Genomic DNA, 19,345 nt, shown 5'->3' with positions numbered 1-19,345 from the left:
GAGAAGAGGAGGCTAGTAGGTGGTGAGTTGACTTGGTCGCTCTACTGAAGTGAAAAAAAGGTTATGATAATAAAGGGTTCGGTTGTAATCTACTGGGGAGAATAAAATAGTATTCTTAATGTGAGTTGGCTTGGTTTTGAAAGGAGAAAGGGTTGTGGTGGTTGGCTTAGCATGTTCAGTGGTAATGCTAGTTTGTTGAGTCTAGTAATCGATGACATTAAAAGCAATTATGATCGTGTGGCGATTTGTTATTAGCATTGGTTAGGTTAGGCCTCGTTGTTGGCTGTTAGGCTATGGTAGAGGTAGCAACGATGGTATGGGGGAATTAAGTCATGGTGGCTAAGGTTCATCTTGGATTTTTGGTTCATAGGATAAAGTAGGAGGAAGACGAATATAGTTTTTCCTTCTCTCTCTCTCTCTACTCTATTTTTTTCTTTTTCTTTGCATGTTTTTAACCTTTTCTTTTCTTTTCCTCTTCTCTACTATTCACCCCCTTTTATACTGTTCAATTTTTTTTTCCTCCCATAGATCCCCCATTTTATTCCTTGTGTCCTCATATTTCATCTCCTTGTAAAAATTTTCATACCTTTCTCATCTTTTCACCTTTTATTCCCATATTCATATTTATCTCTTACCCTTTCTTCAACTATCATTATGCTTACTAAACTTTTTATTTACTTTTCTTTTCTTTTATAATTTTTTCAAAATCTTTTATTTTTTTAAAGATACATCAATATGAAAACAATAAAAGAAAAGATTGAGAATTATAAAAAGATCAAAAATTAGCTTTTAAAAATATATTGAAAAACAGGGGGTAAAAACAAGAGATGACAAATTAAAAAGAAAAGTGGAGGTTAAATATTTATCCAATCATTTGTCTTTTGCTTTTTAAAAAAATATTAGCCTTTTATTTTAATATTTAATTAGCATTAACATTGTTTTCTCAATTTATTGGTTCATATATTTTTTAAAAATTTATTTCATTAAGCGTAAATAATATTTTTATATTTTTTAATTAAAAAAATCATAATTCAATAAAATACATTCATAACATTGGTACTTTTTTCTAACGCATTAAGAATTAACTTGTAAATTTTTTTTGTGGCATAGTATGGGTTATAATACTAGTGATTAACTAAAATCTGGTTGTGCTAATCTTCAAATTTCTCTGAAAACTCATGACACAGAAGACAATGTAAAAGTAAAAGAAATATATAACTTTTAATTTTTCCATGTTTCTTCTTCCAGGGTTATACTTACAGGCTTTTCTTTTCTTAATTATTTAATTTGAAGCTTCATTGATTTCATGTTTTCTTTTTAAAAGCATTTCTTTTTTTTTTCTCCCGGGATTATTCTTTACAGGCATTCATGGCCAATGACTTTCTTTTCGTGATGTAGAGGGTGTTTGGGAGTATAATTGTGGTTGTTTTTTAGAATGCTTTTCATTAAAAAAAATATATTAACAATATTTTTTTATTTTTTAAAAATTATTTTTAAAATCAATACATTAAAATAATTTAAGATTATTAAAAATATATTATTTTAAATAAATAAAAAATTTACGTCAAACATTATTGCTTGTCAAATTAAACGTACATTACCACTGATATTTGGTACCTAACAGACAGGACTGATTTTCCCTGGTCTACCTGTACTTGACTCCATAAAATTACAACAGAAAACTTTTTTTTTTTTAAAAAAAAAAACAAAGTTGTTTAAAAGATGTAAGAAAAAAAATCTTGATCTAAGGTGTCAAGAATCAACTTGTTTGATCTCGAATCTAGATCTTGGGCTGAATGGATCCCCGGATTACATCTTATAGCTTTGTTTACAACTTTATTTGATGTAATACTATATGATTAGTTTTTTTAATGTAAAAAAAGAATATGCAGATATTGATAATGTTTTTTCCAGCAATAATAGAAATTATAATTACGAAATCAAATTTAATACATGTATTTAATAAAATAGATTAAAAATTATATTATTTTATAAATATTTTTAAAAATATATTAACGCTAACTAAAAAATATATCATTAAAGCTGAGAAATATATGCCGATTAGATTTTTAGGATTTAAATACATAAAAAAATTGTATAAAAATAATAGTAATTTTGCTAATGTTTACACTGCTTACTTACGAAACTTCTATTTTTGAAAAGTTTTATAGACTTGATAAATATTTGTTTAAAGAGAGTCATTTGTATGTTCCATTAAGTTCTATGTGTGAATACTTGAAGCACACGAGGGCGGGTTAATAAGGTATTTTGGTGTTGTTAAGATTTTGGATGTGTTGTATGAATATTTTTATTGGTCTAAAATAAAAAAAAATATGTAACATATATGTGTTAAATATGTAACTTGTAAGAAAGTAAAGTCTAGGATTCAATCACATGACTTGTATATTATAAATAAAATATAATATTTGAATAATCTACTATAAGATTTGATATATTAAAGCAAAAACATTATGTATGAGATCTGAATAGACTTGAAATTGAAAACCAAAGTAAACAATATCCTAAAATTAATATGGGATGCAATTAGGACCCAGTAATCCGAATATCAAAGTGGAGCTAATTTCAAGTTAATTTGATTCATTTTTTCTTGTTTAGTTTTCTTCAGCAGAAACCAATAAACTTCTTTTTGAACGAACAATTTTGAACTTGCAATCTCTTTTCCGACTCAGTCAACCGATCACTGAGAGGCTGCCCATCCATGGCAACCGACTTCAAATCAATCCCAATTATAGGTAATCCACATCTTTTCTACTTTTTATTAAGACCCACTTTACATACGTACAAAAATATAGTTTTAATTGTTTTCTTCATTATCTAAACATGACAAGATTCAAGCTTTCAGTCATTAGTTTTAGTTATCCTTCTGAAACCGAAGCCTTCTTCTTGTCAAATTTAAGATTGTGTGTCGTCTTTTCTCTTGCGTTATGCAGATATTAGTCCATTAGTGGCAAAGTGTGATGATCCAAAGAGAGTTCAAGACCCAGATGTTCTTGAAGTTGTTGGACAATTAGACCAGGCTTGTAGAGAAGCTGGATTCTTCTATGTGGTACTCTTTTTTTCTCCTCTCTCTCTGTGGCTATTTTGTGTTTTATAGTTTGGTTGAATTGCTATAACTAAGGATGGGATGGAACCATTAGAAATCAAATTTGGTCTCTATCCATATTTTTTTAATGGCGTTTCTTCCCATCTTCTAGGAGGGGAAAGTGACAACAGCTATTTAGAAGGATAATTCTTCCTCAAACACATTTTTATGTTGCTTTTCTGGATAGCAATTCTTTGGGGGGGGGGGGGGGGAATTGCGTTACCTTAATCGGTTCTATGCTAAATTGGAAAAAGACCGCCTTTCTCCTACTCTAGATGATGTGTTGTCTACAAATAGTCAGAAGGAAATGTTCTTTGTTTATTTTCTGGACTTATTTTCTAGTTTTTTTGTTGTCCTGTTACCTTGTGGTTCATTAGAAGGGACATGGTATACCCGATTCCCTCATTAAAGATGTTAAGAATGTGACACGCAAATTTTTTGATCTTCCCTATGAAGAAAAGTTGAAAATCAAGTTGAGTGCTGCTGCTGGATACAGGTTTGCTCCTTGAAATAGCCAGCCATATCTTTCTGATTATGATTTACGTATAGGATTCTAGGCTATATTCAAATTGCGAGGTCTCATTTTGAATGCAGGGGATATCAGAGGATCGGAGAAAACATAACCAAAGGCATTCCTGATATGCATGAAGCCATCGATGTATGTATTAGTTTTCTAGTGCCATCCTATGCATGTGATCCTTAAGTGTTAATGTCTTCTTAAATTATCTTGAAATTAATAAAACATGTAAATAAATATAAGAAAGGAACAAAGGTTGTATCTTGTATGCGATTCCATATTGAAATTATTTATTCTTTTTATCTGTCTGAACCATCATTGACCAATCAGTGACATGGCATAAGAATGTTTATCAAGAAGTACTTACAATTTGGTTCAAACAAATTCTTCCAATTACCCAATATTAATTTTCACAGGCTATGATGTTAGTCACTTTATTTGTGTCCGTTTTCTGAAGATAGTTACTTTGGCATACATGTGAGATGCACTTGGATGTTCTTTCTCGTAGTATGTGTTTATGTCAGCTTTGCTCTTGCTCTTGCTCTTCTATGTTTTTTCCACAAGATTATAATTGCTCTTTTTGGTTCTTGAGGACAGTGTTATAGAGAGGTAACACCAGGGATGTATGGAGCGCTTGGCAAGATCATTGAAGGAGTTAATCAATGGTATGCAGAACTTTCAATGATTCCTGGAAATTTCCCCTATCATAGTTTTCTTGCTTTATATTTCAAAATTTTCAGATCTTATCCCAGTAAGTGCTTTCCACCATATTACTTAAGGCTGACTGGTTAATTGACCATCATAGTCTAGGAATACTTGATTGCCTGTTGAATTTATATTGATGATGCTTTTGGATAAGTGAAACTGGCTATATTTTAATAAGCTTTCTATTTCAAGTTTCTTCTGTGCACCACGTCTTTAATTGCTGATTCTTTTGTTTTAGCATTCATTGTAAAGCTTAATGTTGATTCTGTTGTTGAGTTTGTGTTGATTGGATGGTTAGGTTGCTTCTCAACACTGATCTTTTGTTTTTTTCATTTTCTGCGCTCCCTTTTGCAGGCCACATGATCCACCTTATTTCAAAGTACTGATGGAGGAGTATATCAGCTTTTGCACAGGCATGCATTTCCAGGATTCTCTCTCTTTATCTATCACACTTTGTCCAGTATGAAACTCTGTTTTTCTGTGCACTGATAGACTTGTCAAGAAAAATTATGCGGGGAATTGCTCTGGCATTGGGTGGATCAGCTGATGAATTTGAAGGTGAACGAGCTGGAGATGCATTTTGGGTGTTGCGTGTCATTGGTTATCCAGGTGTTTCCAATACAAATGGCCAAAATGCACCTGAAAACGACATAGGATGGTAAGAAATCTTATTACTCTTGGTGCTCTTTGGCTTTTTAGCTTTTTGCCGCTTTAAGTTGCTGGGTCTAATGCAAATGTTGTCCTTTTCTTTTCTTCTGCCCTCTGCTCGATTCTTCTGTGCAAATCATTACAGTGGAGCTCACACAGACTATGGTAAAGTTTATGAACCTTAAGCTGATTACTGGCTCATAAATCTATTTTGTGGATTAATTCATTGTGTATTGTTGCATGACAGGTTTGGTGACATTGGTCAATCAGGATGATGGTATTACCGCACTTCAGGTAAATCATGCAATTAAAGTCCTGATTTCAAGGATAGCTACTGTTACTATGATCTGCTATATGTTAACAAAAAAAAATCAATTCTGAATCTCTAGATTTTAAGAGTATTGTAAGCATAAGAAATATAGTTACTCTATTAAGCTGCTTATTTTGTCAACCCTCTGTCCACAACTTGCAACTGGGTTTTATCATGCTCTTTATAAAGACAATAATTGTTTGGACTTCGGTGTAGACTGTTAGACATGCTCTGAAATTTGTCTGTGATCAGACTGTTTTCCATTTTTATCGTATAATGAGTACAATTGAAGATTGTTGAAGGCTTCTGTGGCAATTTGTTTTTTGGACATTTAAACAATTCCTGTACAGTTTTGTTTTTGTTGTTCCATTCCAATGATCACATCAAAATACGTTGACCTTGTGGCTGTAGGATTATTGAATGTGCTTGAACACCAATAGAAACATCTCTTATGGTTTCTAGCTGTAAAACAACTGTAGAACTAATAATTGCTTATACCAGCTCATGTTATTTCTTTTTACAGTGCTTAATGTGACTTCGGTTGTGAGTGCAGCACGCACGACCTTCCTTATTAAAGAGAAGAAAAAAGAAGAGTTAATATTTCTGTTAGCTAAGCGAAAAGTAGAAGCATTGATATCAGTACGGGATTTTAGGCATCATTATATCTTGGCTATCTACCTTTGTAGCCTCAAACTTTGAGTTCATACTGCTGTTTTAAATCCCAGCTGTGTCATGTTCTCTAGTTCCTAATTTAGATTCGTTGGTGAAGGTGAGAAACCTGTCTGGTGAGTGGATATCTGCCCCTCCAATTCCGGGAACATTTGTATGCAACATTGGAGATATGCTGAAGGTATGCAAATTTGGACAAAAATGGACCTAAATGTTTGTTTGCTTTGGTTTCTAGTTAGTCATTATCATGAACCTTGGTAAACTGCAGATTTGGTCTAATGGTATGTATGATTCCACTCTGCACCGAGTTATCAACACTTCTCCAAAATATCGGGCCTGCGTAGCTTTTTTCTACGAGGTTAGTCCCCACATATCCTTTCTATGCATTGTCTTCTCTTGCTCCAGGAAATGACCCTCACACTCTGCCTTCGTTGCATGAACAGCCCAACTTCGATGCTGCAGTGGAGCCTTTAGATATTTGTAAGGAGAAGACTGGAGGTATTAAGAAGTTTGGAAAAGCCGTTTATGGAGAGCATCTAGCAAGCAAACTTGAAACCAATTTTGTTTGAGCTCTAGATCTTGTTATTATCTTGTATTTGCTATCGAATAATCCCAAGTTGCCGCAACAAGGTTTACTTTGGATGAAAAAAAAAAACGAAAAAAAGAAGAAATACAGTACGCAAATGTTGCAATCTCAACATTGAAAGCAACCTCTGTTTTTACCCTATTGATTTCGGAGGAATTTCATCCCAGTGAAAGTCTACTCTCAACAATGTGGCACTACAATGTAACCTTTGTTTTTTTTTTCTAATGGATGGAATGTGGATGCAAAATATTGTTGTTTATTTTATTTAAGATATTGTTTTATTCCCAACTTTATTTGGAAATAGTTGAAAATTTAATTATCTGCAGTGGTCCCTCCAATAGAAAAATAAGTTGATTTCAGATTTTTGTAGGTTTAGGAGCTAACCTAATCATAACAATGATAAACTTCAGGCAAGAGTGCGGTGAGTCTTTTCCCTTGAAGATATATTTTTGACTGGCATGTCTCATGTTGTTTAGGAGTTCAATTTTACATGGAAAATAAAAAGGCATCGTATTAAGAAGAACTGTCAAAATACTTCTCCGGATATGCTAACTCCTACTATTGCAAGAACTATAATCAAAGCAAAACCCATATCATAAAATGATAATAATCCATGAGAGAATTGAAACTACAGGCATAAATGCCTATATCCACTGATATTGAAGGAGAGAACTCTGTAAATTCTTATTGGGTAGAGGTGAAAATGAAGCTATGATTCCTCACTTCGGAGGTGGGAAGAAAATTTCCTCGTTCACTCTCTTGGAACGGAAAAGCTGCTCGACGTCAGGAGATACCTTCAAGGAAGCCTCTAGCACTTGAGGAGATAAAGCCTTCCACACTGAAGTCCTTCCAGCCAAGTGAGTGAATATAGGGCTGCAAGTGATCATGCATGGAGTTGTAATGTCTTAATAAAAAGCTAGAAACATGCATAAATATGGAAGTGTGACAGGAGTAAATATATAAAAGCAAAACTCACTTGGGAGTGGTGATGATGGAGAACCATGACATCCCATCAGGATCGCAAATCTTTGAAACGACGAAGAACCTTGGAACAATGAACAAATGACCAGCCTTCACCGTAGTTTCCAGGACCCTATGACCATCAACACCGACAATTTGAACACGGCCACTGCCACTGACAATGTATGTCACTTGTAATGCCGAGTCGCAAGAAAAACCAGGAGAGCACATCGCACTTCCATCCAACATTACAAGATCAGCACCGAGCCCAACCTCAGCAACCAAAGGAAGGTTCTTGGTATTCAAAACAACCACCTTTCCACCACCCTTAATATCAACATCTAGTGGAGCTTCCTCGCAATTGTACACAAATCCCTCTCGGTGCTCTTCCTTCGGTTCAGGCATCCCAAACGATTCATCAAGCATGACGATGCCCTCGGCTGTCTGGTTCCCAACAAGGGACTTCACAGCCTCCTCATCTACATCCCATGCTCGGCTCACGAAGTCGGTAGAGAATCCAGTGAAAATGCCATTGGAGCCAGTCAAAAAGAAATCAGTAAATTCACCAGTTTTGTGGGCTTTAGAGGTGTCGCCCAACAAAAGAACAACTAGTTCAGTGTCCTCTTTGTTATACCACCATGTAACAACCCCAAAAGGAAGGGCAATAGCATCGCCCTTCTTAAGGGCAACAACCTTCTCTTCCTTCTCTGGAAGAACAATCCCAGCCACTCCATTTCCTGCAAAATGAATAAAAGGTAAGATAAAAACATCTACAGGAGCTAAGCAAATTCTTCCCCAGATATTGTTTTGAGATCAGCATCTGCAGCACAGTATATTTCTTTCTATTTTATTCTTTAAGATAAAAATTGAATCTATACCCCAATCCTTTAAGCTCCATCAAATTAAGAACAGATTTAGCAAAATGATACTACTATGTTGAAACCAGGAGGAGAATTATTACTACCATCAAATAATCAGCCAATCATCATGGATTAAATAGCATAAAAAAAAACCCATGTCGAAAGTAGAAGGAGAATTATTAACATACCCTGAAGAACATACGCAACCTTGGCAGAGTCAGAGTAACGAGGAAGAGCAAAGCCATTCTTCTCAAGGGCAAGCTTGGCTGCACCTATGTTCCCTTCTCTTAGCATTGGTAAGTCAGATGGGCACCAGGCACAGTAAGACCCGCCATCTCCTCCGTATAATTTCTTTGCCACCTTCGGTGATAGATCAATCGCCATCCTTCAAACAAACAACAAAAATATCACCACAACTTTATCTCTAACAATTGATTCGATGCTTTGTACATAGCCAGGGTCCTGGTATTTATAGAGATTGAATATTGCATTAAATGTCACAGTAGTAATTGCGGAGATTATCCATTGTTATTACTATCCATTATCACTAAACCGATAAGATAATGCTTACGGAAAGAACCGATAAGATTATGCCATTATCACTAAACCGACAAGATTATCCAATGGGATAAAATCGTAAATGATAAATTATAAGATTGTATTATACGAGTTTGTTGCCTGTTTAGGCACTTGAGAATTATTGTTTGAGTTTTTTTCCTACTTGGGCACTTCACTTCCCTAATATATTATTCTTTATCAATGTCTTCTTTGAATTAATTTTTCCAAAAATTACCCACACCGATAAATCTTTTTCAGTCCTTGAACTCTTAAAATTTAATCAAATAGAACCCCACTTCAAGTAATTTGATGGGATCAAAGCTCTTGTTTTTAATTAAAATGTATAAATGATATCACATGCATCATTTATACTTAAATATGTAAGATTAAAAAAAAGATATAATACAATTTGAGAATTAGAAATTTTGTTCTATTATAATGGTATAATCATCTATCAACAAAATATTTGATATAACTTATTAATTTTAATATTAAGAATAATATTAGTGTTCGACTGAGCGTAAAAATGAAATAATGAGTCTGATAACTCGTTAAACCCATAAATATTTAAATTTTAATATTTGGTTGAGTTCAAGGATAAAAAATCTCAATCTTCTCATAATTAGTTTTTTGAAAAGTAGTTTCAAACCAACAATAAAAAACAATAAAAGTTATCCATTAAAAAGCAAAAAAGTGGTGTTCAACTGGTTAAATTAAAATATTATAATTAAAAATAATAATTCTAAAATCAATAAGTGATATGCTGTATTTATTTTATATAATTATTGGGAATTCTTTTATATCTCTTTCTAAACAATGAGTAAACCCATTTTAGTTAATGAGTTCCATAAATAGAATGTGTTATTCTTTTTATAGAAATAATAGTATAGTGTTCTTTTATAAATACTGATTTAGATTTTATTACTTTTTAAATTAATTTATATTTTCTTTGAATCTACTTGTATTTTGGCATATATTTTATTAATTTTCTTATTTATATTTTTAAATTTAAATGATGTACAGTACAAGGCAAAAAAGTAGAAGATTTATACTTTATATTTTTAAACTTTGAGATTGATAAAATTGGAGAAACTAGATGATTATTATTATTATTATTATTATGGGAAGCCAAGATTTTAATTTAGAAGAGGATCTAAATAATCAAAGGAGGAAAATATTAAGAAAATCATGGAATATAGATCATATTCTAGTAAGAAATTAAGGTCACCCATGAAACTAATTCCAGTTTCAAAAATTATATTTACCCATAAAAACAAAATTTTAAAATCCCTGTAGAATATATTCTTGGACTTACATCTAGTATATGCATAAAAGATAGGTTTTCTTCATTTTTAACCCCTTGTAAATGCAAGAAGAGTAGAATTTATGCATGCATTCCACAGCTTAGATTCATTTTTATCCCCTAAACAAATCACCAAGCTATAAAAACCGGATCTAAGCTGTAAACTTAGATGAAAGTTTAAGAATATGATTCAGAGAGCTTTTATAATTCAATTTCTTTTTTTTTTTGTAACTTTTTTATTTGAAAACCAAGATATTTTAAGTGTATTATCTTGATTTCTCATCGGTCATAATTATATTATTTGAAAAGAAAGAATAATAATTTTACATTTTACGATTTTCTAAATTTTTTCTCCTTTGATTATTTGAATCCTCTAATCAAATTAAAATTTAACTAACCATATCAAATTATCCATATCAAAACTAGAAAATAATATAAGATAAGATACTTATAAGATGTGAAGGTAAGATACTTATAAGATGTGAGCCGATTTGTTTTTACATTCCATATTATTTTTGAAAAAATTTAAAAAAATTTTATTTTTTTTATTTTAAATTATATTGTACCAAATATAATATATTAGTCCTTCAAAAAAAGTGTTTGATAGCCACTAAAGACTTACATCATCGTTAATTTTAGAACCCGTAGAATTAGTTAAGGTACGTGCAAACTGATCCGAACACCCACATTAAAATTAAAAAAAAAACTGGAAAAAATCGAGTACATTGGACGAGACACAAAGCTTACTTAAATGAGACATGCCAGAGGTTTAATTTTCCGTTGGCAATCACGGAAGACACTTGATTCAGTCTATTATCAAGGAGAGACAAGAAACAAGAAAGTGTCTTTCCCATCTGATAAATAAAAACCTAAAAAATACTGTTACATCTCCCTGGTATTCAAAACAATGCTTTTTGAAAAATCGAAACTCAAAAGTAAAGGGAGAACTAAGACACTTTGCCAAGAATATACTATGGAACCTAAAGAATCCAGTGTAAATCTGAGGTGCCGCTTTTTGACTGCTAAAATGCCCTCTGCACCCCTCACTCCTAGACGAATGGATTAGCTTAATTAGGCATCTAGAAATTTAGCACAGATCTAACGACAAAACAATCGGTATAAGTTAATGATAATCTTCTCAGTGTGCAACAAGCATGGTAATAAGCACCTGCAACCCGATTAACTTTTATGATGATGCTTCAATTGGCCAAACCATCTTCAGGAACTCCTTGTACACGACTATCCTTTTCCTTCAAATAAAGTGGAATCCTCACACCCAGCTCTCTAAGTCGATTCACCATATCATATAGAAATTCAAAGGTCAATCTGGATTGTGCATTCAGATCCTCTCTTACTTGAGGATGAATTCTGAACCACTCTCCTAGCATCTTGTGCACATGAGAACGGATCATCCTCCATGGCACAGGGTGCCTTTCACAAAATTTCAAATACTCCACTAACAAATCTGCCTGGTCCAGCAATCCATCTTTGTTGCCTTCTTCACCATCATCTACCCATTCTGCAGTCCGAAATCCAGCAAAAAGAGCCGGATTCTCAAGAAGGGTCTCAGCTGAAAGCACACCATCAGCACCAGTCTCTTCCAAACAGGTCTTAACATCGTCCATGTGCCGTATGTTCCCATTGGCAAGAACTGGAATTCTGAGAGCACTTTTTACAGCCTTGATGGCCTTCCAGTCAGCACGAAATTTCTTTCCATCTTTCTCATCTCTTGTTCTACCATGGACAGCTAAAAGTGAGCAGCCAGCTTCCTCTAGCATTCTAGCATAATTAATTGTGTCTTCCAATTTGGGGAAGACCCGGATTTTGCATGACACAGGGACATTAAGATTGATAGCTAGTTTTTCAACTAAGGATTTCACAAGTAGAAGATTATCCATCAGGAAAGCTCCATAGTAACCTCGCCTGGCAATCCGCTGAGGACATCTGCACAAATCCCATCACCAGAATTCTTATGAAGTCAAGAGTGATTAAACTAGTTTTGTTATTAGAAGACTGAAAACAGGATCCTGGCAATGTGAGATAGTTCTAAATATTGGTGGCAAGGGAAGCATCTGGGCTGGAAGAAGCTCCCATATAGGCTGGAAAGCCATAACATGGTCAGGAACAATTTTCATAGATTTTGTCCCACTGTCATGTTCAACTTTCATCCAGTCATAAGTAGAATTTTTTTGTTTATGTAGCTTTTTCCATGTTTCAAATTCAAGGTAATCTACATGGGCTTGAGTGTAAGAACTGAAAGGAAAGTTATAACTCTTTAATGCCACTATTGTTTCGAGAAAAAACAGTATATCAACCACTCTTACGTGTAGAAATACATGGCTTATCTAAGTACTTTTGAACTGCTTCGAAAGTGTTTGATTTAGTATTCCAATATTCACTGCAGCATTTAAAGTCTTTTAAGCCAATTCATGACATGGAAAAAGCTTCATCATTTTATATTACATAATATTTCAACAAAAGACTGTCTCAAGTCTATGGTGCTGATTTCATTTTAACATCGTCTCAGGTGGAGCTCAATCATATTCTTTTTACCACAACAACATTGAAGGAAAGGATGGATCTTGAGAGTCAGGCACCAACAAGAATAGTATGCTAACTAAACAAAACCAACACTTTATTTCACTTCAAAGTTCTATGCAGCCAGAAATATCTTTAATCTAACAAAACACTTTCATACGAACCAGATACATTGGAACTTAACCTAAAACTTGATTTGAAATATGGAAAGAGAAGCATGATCTGCTAGTAAGAGTCTGTAGAGATGTTTGAAAACGGATACTTAGATCAATCATTTAAAAAAAAAAACGAAAGAAAGAGAAATGCACATATTTCAGTACAACAAATACCAAGTAAAGATGCTAAAAAGTAGATGATTGCTTAACAATATTACCCTAGATTGATATCCACATAATCACAATAAGGTTCCACCCTCCGCGCTGCTTCCAATAAAATATCAGGATCGTTGGCGCAAAATTGGACGAATAGGGGGCGATCTTCCTGCAATTGTTCTCAAAGTCAGACAAATAAATAAATAAAAAATATTAAGCAAGAAATCCCCTGCTGCACTCCATGCTCCAAAGTTGCAGTGATTAAATCAAAATTTTAGTTTGATTTATTCCCTCCCATGGATACAAACAATAGCATCTCAAAATTAGGGTCAAGCAAGAAATTGACACAGTTGCTCCAAAATTAACAAGTGTTAAAAAGTTAGTTTACCTTACAAGTGGTGAATTCCTCTCTTCTATACTTTTCATTCTCACTAAAAATCCTGGAATGCAACATAGGAGTATAAGCAGCCTCGGCTCCATACTTCCTACAAAGCATTCTAAACGGCAGCTCCGAATTATCCACCATAGGAGCCACTATCAACTTGGGCCGACCCAGTTTACTCCAATGACCCCATGCACGCTCCACACGAGCCTCTCCGCTCAGGTACCCCCTCGGCTCACCAAGCAATGCCGTTTCTGATGAATTTTCATGGGTTTCTGTTTGTTGTTGCTGGGGATTGGAGCAGGGAGAATCGTCGTTTAGGTCTAGAGAAGTGGCCATAAGAGACTCTAGTGGTGTTGAAAAGAGAGATTTAAGACAAGGGTTTTGTGGAGAGAAGATGGATTTGGATTTCATGAAAGGGCAACGATGGGAATTGAAAAACAACCCCGCCGCCGCCGCAGCTGAAAGATGTTCTCTTATGGTTGTAAGATCGTGGCTGTAAGCAAAGTCATCAGGTAAGCGTGATAAAACCGCATTTTTGAATTTTAAAAAAAGTTTTTCTTAATTTTTTTTATTTTGATATTATTTAAATATACGGATAATAAAAATAAATTTTAAAAATAAAAAAATATATTATTTTATATTTTTAAAATAATTTTTATCATATTTTTAAATAATTCCTAAACCTTATAGTTTAAATATTTTTAAAAATAAAAAAATAAAAAATATTATCATTTATTTTAGAACAACGCACGCAACATCGTCCAATAACTAAATATTAATTTTCATAGTGGCCCATCCATCATTGGGCAACATGTGTGATCAAATTCCCTCTAGTTTGTCGACGATAATCTTTTTTTTATGACTAGTACGAATCCTATTTATTTGCTGGAAAGTAGTTTCTTTTTGGAAAGTGAATTTCAGGAAAGTGAATTCTAAGAAAGTGTATTATTTTCCGATGTTTAGTAATGTAATAGAAAATAAGTTGAAAAACACTTTTCAGTGTTTGGTTATGTTATGGAAAATGAGCTGGAAAATAACTTATTAATGTTTTATTTTTTTTCAAGTTTATTAAAATAATGAAGAACAAATCTTACAAATTAAAAAGTTGAATGAGAATGAAATTGAAAAAAATAATAATTTCATAAATTATCTCAAATAAAATAAATAATAATCAAAATAACAGAGATCAAATCTAAAAAATAATAAAAATTGAAAGATGAAGAAATTAAAATAATAATAATTAACATTTCATAAATTATTTCAAATAAAATAAGTAACAATCAAAAAAATAAAGACCAAATTTGATAGATAAAAAGTTTCAATAAAAAAATAATAAGAAAAAAGCAAATAACAATTATAAAAATAAAGATCAAAATTAATATAAAAATTAAATTCTAAGGGATGAAATTAAAAAATAAATATTCAAAACAAAATATATATAGCAATCAAAAGTTTAAGAATCAAATTTGATATAATCAGCAAAAAATATGATATTTCTAAATTTTTCACAACTTCTGGAAAATATTTTCCGTTTAAAATAAAAGAAAAACACTTTCCTGAAAATAAAGCTAAATTTTTCTTTGACTGAAAAGTGTTTTTTGTTGATCAACTTTTTTAATAATAAATAAACATAAAAAAATTTTAAAAATTATTTTTAAAAAAACAAATATAATCTAAAAAAAGAAACTGTTCGAGGATAATCAAACTTCCCAACCTCCACGATTCCTAAAAAGAAGAAGAAAAAAAGCACAAGGAGTCAGTTGTATAAGTGTCTATTACTGATATCCGTACAATTTTTGGTGGTTTAGAGTGTTGGATTGAGTTTGATAAAAATAAGGTGTGAGTTTGGTTTGGTTTCTGTGCTCACTAAACTTGACTGGATGATCCATTTTCTTGACGGGTTTCTCTTTTTCTCGAATGGGAAAATGAAACTGAGAGTATATAGTGTCAAAATATTAGAAAGACTTAAAAGAAGAGAGAGAGATTCTTCTGAAACTGGACACGAGGAGAATAAAAAGAAGGAAGTGATGTAATGATAAAAAAATATTTTTTATTTTATGATGTAATAGTAGTTTTTAAATCTTATAGTAGCAATCAAAGTGTTTTTTATTTAAAAATATAGTAAAATAATTTTTTTTGTAAAATTTATTTTTTACATTGATACATGAAAACGATATGAAAACATAAAATAAAAAAATTATTTTTAGAAAAACAAAAATTTTTAAAATTTTTGGGAACACCACATTTGAACAACGTTTCCAAATAGTTACCAAACATATTAAATAATTTTTTTAATTTTAATTTCAATTATAATTTTAATTAAATATATGTATTACCAAACTAATCTTAACTAAAAATATTTTTTATAAAATAATTATTTTAAAACTTCAACTATGTCCTTGAAACTCCCGCTCACAAGTCAACGCGGATTACCTATTCAAATCGTGAAAAAAAAAAAAGGAAAAACAAGAAAAAGAATTATTGGGTTGCGTCAAAACCTTTATCATCATATCTTTTAGCAAAAAAAACCACACCACAAACCAACTCTTTCACTCAACGCATATAGTCGTGCTCTTTGATGAATCAATGTCAAGCTGATTGTGTTTGAGGGCGTGGATGGCATCAGCAGCAGCGTGGCCTTGATCTCTCTAACACGTTGCTCTCATCCATGATCCAGCGGGGGAGATCATGTTTAATAAAACTGGCTTTAAGGCTGCAACTTTAGGGCCTTTGCTGGGCTGCATGCATGGTAAGCTGAATATTAGTCTTCCACCTACGATTTTTTGTTAATTAACTGTATGAACATTCCTCTTGAATGCATGGAATATGAGGTTGCCTTTTTTTGAAACATTTTTCTCCTCAGTTAATTGTATATGTTTATTTTCTTCCTTGAACTGCTTGCTTTTTATACAAAATTGGTTTTCACTCCAGACAGTAGTTTGAGGTTAAGGTTTCGTGATGGTTTCTGCCATTGTTGTGTTATGAGAGAGTGTTTGGAAACATGGATTAATTCGTGTTTTTAAAAATTTTAAAATTTAAAATTTAAAATTTTTTATTTTTTCTAAAAATTAATTTTTTATATATGTTTTGAATCGTTTTGATACGCTGATTATAAAAATAATTGTTTTTAAAAAAATATTATTTTGATATATTTTAAAATGAAAAACATTTTAAAAAACAACCACAGCCACATTTCAAAACAAGCCATCATATTTTTATGCAGAAGATAGCTAGTATATATTAGGTTACAACGTTGTCATTGTCCTTTTCTTTTTTACCTGCTTGTTGTTTTACCTTTATTTTTGCTTTAATTTTAAATTAATTGGGTGTTTGACCTTTTTTTTTAATCTTTCATTTTCATCTTTCTTCATTTGTGTTGTTGTCTTTTAGCTTTGCCTCTAATTTAAGCTAAGATCGATCCTTTCATGGCTTCTTGTTCACATAACTTTCCTTGCTAGTTGCATATATATATATATATATATATATATATATATATATATACACCTATTCTTTCTCTTTGTAGCTTTTAGTGTTGTTGATGTGAAAGTTTTTGGATCTCTCATTAAATTAAATGTGCTCTTTTGTTAATGAATTTCTTTCTCCTCCTTTCTCTTCCCATTTGCTGTTCCTTTTTTTTGGTTTTTAACTTTCTTTTATGCTTGTTATCATGCAAGTTTCAAGCACACTTTTGGATTATATATATATATATATATATATATATATATAAAACACAAGAGACCAAGTTTGAGGCCGGTTTATATTTGTATTTTAAAAATATTTTTTTAAAAATATTTTTTTATATTTTATTTTAAATTAATTTTTTGGTGTTTTTAGATTACTTTAATGTATTGATATTAAAAATAGTTTTTAAAAAATAAAAAAAATATTATTTTAATTTTTGGTGTTTTTAGATTACTTTAATGTATTGATATTAAAAATAGTTTTTAAAAAATAAAAAAAATATTATTTTAATGTATTTTCGAGTAAAAAGCACTTTAAAAAATAACAACTACAACACTATCAAACATCCCAATAAAATGTTTCCTTTTTTTTTCCTTCTCAAATCACTCAATTTATTACTATTTTTTTCTACTTTTCCCTTTGTTTTATTTTTCTTAGGGGGACGATGTTGGATAGCTCTCACTATGTTATTTTCCAAGGCATACTCTCTTTTTTTAATGTTTTTTTATATATACACTCTTTCGTTCTTTTACATCCTTTTAAGAATAATATATGGTTTGTTTTAAGGGATTTTAACCTTTTCCCTGGAAAATACACAATAATTATTTTGACTAAAGTAAAAGTTGTTCATGCATAAGCATATGCATGTAATTGTCTAGTAGAAAACAATTTAACAAGGAAGGACCTGGGAAAAAAAAAGTTGTGGAAATTACATTGTTCATAGTATTAAAGTAATTTAATGGGAAAAGGGAAAGCCTATTATGAAATTATAGTTATTTAATTGATCCTTAAATATTATACATGTCATATATGTATGGTGTCGTGACGATCATCCTTTTAGATCAATTTTTTTTTAATAACTTGGCTATATACACAAAGAGTGAACATCTTCTTATAAAACTATTTCTTTTTTTTCTATTTCTATACAAACTAAACCTTTTATATATATATATGGTGTCGTAACGACCATTCTTTTAGATTATTTTTTTTCAATAACTTGTTTATATGCACAAAAAACTATATATATATAGAAGGTTAGAGTGAACATCTTCCTGTAAAACTATTTCTTTTTTTTCTATACAAACTAAACCTTTCTAGCATATAGCTGCAACCAACAAAAGAGATAACCCCTCCCTCTCATTTCACATGTTATGGGCACCTCCTTCCTAAACGTTAATGTGGGAAACAAGCATAGTCGAGTGAATGATATTCTCATGTGACTTCAAGCAGAGAGAAAAAAAAAGGAAAGAAAAAAGAATGCTATAATAATCCCTCACGCATCTATTGTCTAGAAAGACAAATATCAAGGTTTCATGGTAAAAGGGTCGAGTTATATGAACAATATGTTGTTATAATATTAAGGAAAATTCAAGGAACCTGTGAGAGCAGTGATTGCTTGGAATGTCTTGCCCCAGATGAACAATATGTTATTATAAGATTAAGAAAACTATAACATGTAATTAGAAGGAGAGTGAATTAAATATATAACCAATATTAATAAATAATACAAATTAATTCAAGTAAGCATAATCATCAATAATATAATTAAAATATTTAAAAGTAAAGAGATAAATAAGAGAATATGCAAACTCATTTTTAATGTGATTCGACAAACTTACATCCACACCTCAAGTACTAAACTATACTTGAGTATTGTATTCTTTAACTTGTCCAAACTTTAGAGTGCTAACAACTTAATGAATCCAAACTAAGATTTTTACAGCACTTGATGATATTTTCTCTTCAAAAATTTTCTCTCATTTAAAGATATGCTCTCTTTATGATTTTTTTTCCTGGTGAAAATATCTTACCAAATCCAAAAGTTTTTTCCTAAATCTCAAAGGTTTAAAAGTGTGATTTTTATTATCACAAATTACTCTCTTAATAGAGTGGATATTACAATTGAAATTTTTAGCATCTTAATATATCACAAGTTAACATTTTTAAGATTAGAAAATGTTTAAGTATAGTATGAATGAGAATATATACTCGTGTGCTAGATTATGCAGGTTTGATTGTACAAATTTGAGTATAATCAAGGATTGATATTTTTATTGTGTTTTTGTGCTTATAATAACTTGTATATGTACATGTTGATGTTGAGAGTCCCTTTCAAACTTTGCAATGAGATAAGCTATATATATGCTCTTATTTTAATTGATTCTCCTCCTTGCTATTTTGAGAGAGAAAAATAATTGGAGCTATTTTTTT

At 31.5% G+C, this 19,345-nt stretch overlaps 3 protein-coding genes across 4 annotated transcripts; 1 reads left to right on the top strand and 2 right to left on the bottom strand.

Moving 5' to 3' along the window:
* Positions 1 to 2,463: 2,463 nt before the first annotated feature.
* LOC133672391 (probable 2-oxoglutarate-dependent dioxygenase At3g50210) lies at positions 2,464 to 6,785 on the top strand. 2 transcript variants are annotated; one of them, XM_062092793.1, is made up of 12 exons: positions 2,465 to 2,753; positions 2,952 to 3,067; positions 3,481 to 3,599; positions 3,698 to 3,761; positions 4,218 to 4,285; positions 4,680 to 4,738; positions 4,818 to 4,983; positions 5,119 to 5,138; positions 5,221 to 5,267; positions 6,053 to 6,133; positions 6,221 to 6,310; positions 6,396 to 6,785. In XM_062092793.1, exons 1-12 carry the CDS (start codon positions 2,720 to 2,722, stop codon positions 6,519 to 6,521), a joined length of 990 nt encoding a protein of 329 aa, XP_061948777.1. In that variant the 5' UTR covers positions 2,465 to 2,719; the 3' UTR covers positions 6,522 to 6,785. The 2 variants fall into 2 exon arrangements, with proteins under 2 accessions (XP_061948778.1, XP_061948777.1); XM_062092794.1 differs by lacking the exons at positions 6,053 to 6,133; positions 6,221 to 6,310; positions 6,396 to 6,785 and adding an exon at positions 5,807 to 6,046 and having other exon boundaries at positions 2,464 to 2,753.
* A 326-nt stretch (positions 6,786 to 7,111) lies between these two features.
* On the bottom strand, positions 7,112 to 9,006 carry LOC133672252 (12S seed storage globulin 1-like). The gene is made up of 3 exons (XM_062092617.1): positions 8,547 to 9,006; positions 7,515 to 8,235; positions 7,112 to 7,411 (listed from the first exon to the last, which is right to left on the bottom strand). Exons 1-3 carry the CDS (start codon positions 8,740 to 8,742, stop codon positions 7,258 to 7,260), a joined length of 1,071 nt encoding a protein of 356 aa, XP_061948601.1. The 5' UTR covers positions 8,743 to 9,006; the 3' UTR covers positions 7,112 to 7,257.
* A 1,956-nt stretch (positions 9,007 to 10,962) lies between these two features.
* On the bottom strand, positions 10,963 to 13,977 carry LOC133673461 (uncharacterized). The gene is made up of 3 exons (XM_062094286.1): positions 13,457 to 13,977; positions 13,131 to 13,237; positions 10,963 to 12,163 (listed from the first exon to the last, which is right to left on the bottom strand). Exons 1-3 carry the CDS (start codon positions 13,862 to 13,864, stop codon positions 11,419 to 11,421), a joined length of 1,260 nt encoding a protein of 419 aa, XP_061950270.1. The 5' UTR covers positions 13,865 to 13,977; the 3' UTR covers positions 10,963 to 11,418.
* Positions 13,978 to 19,345: the final 5,368 nt, after the last annotated feature.

Source organism: Populus nigra, chromosome 14 (genome assembly GCF_951802175.1).
Source record: "Populus nigra chromosome 14, ddPopNigr1.1, whole genome shotgun sequence".
Taxonomy (NCBI): Eukaryota; Viridiplantae; Streptophyta; class Magnoliopsida; order Malpighiales; family Salicaceae; genus Populus; species Populus nigra.
The sequence above is the reverse complement of the archived record's forward strand: the minus strand, read 5'-3'. Positions and strand labels throughout refer to the sequence as shown.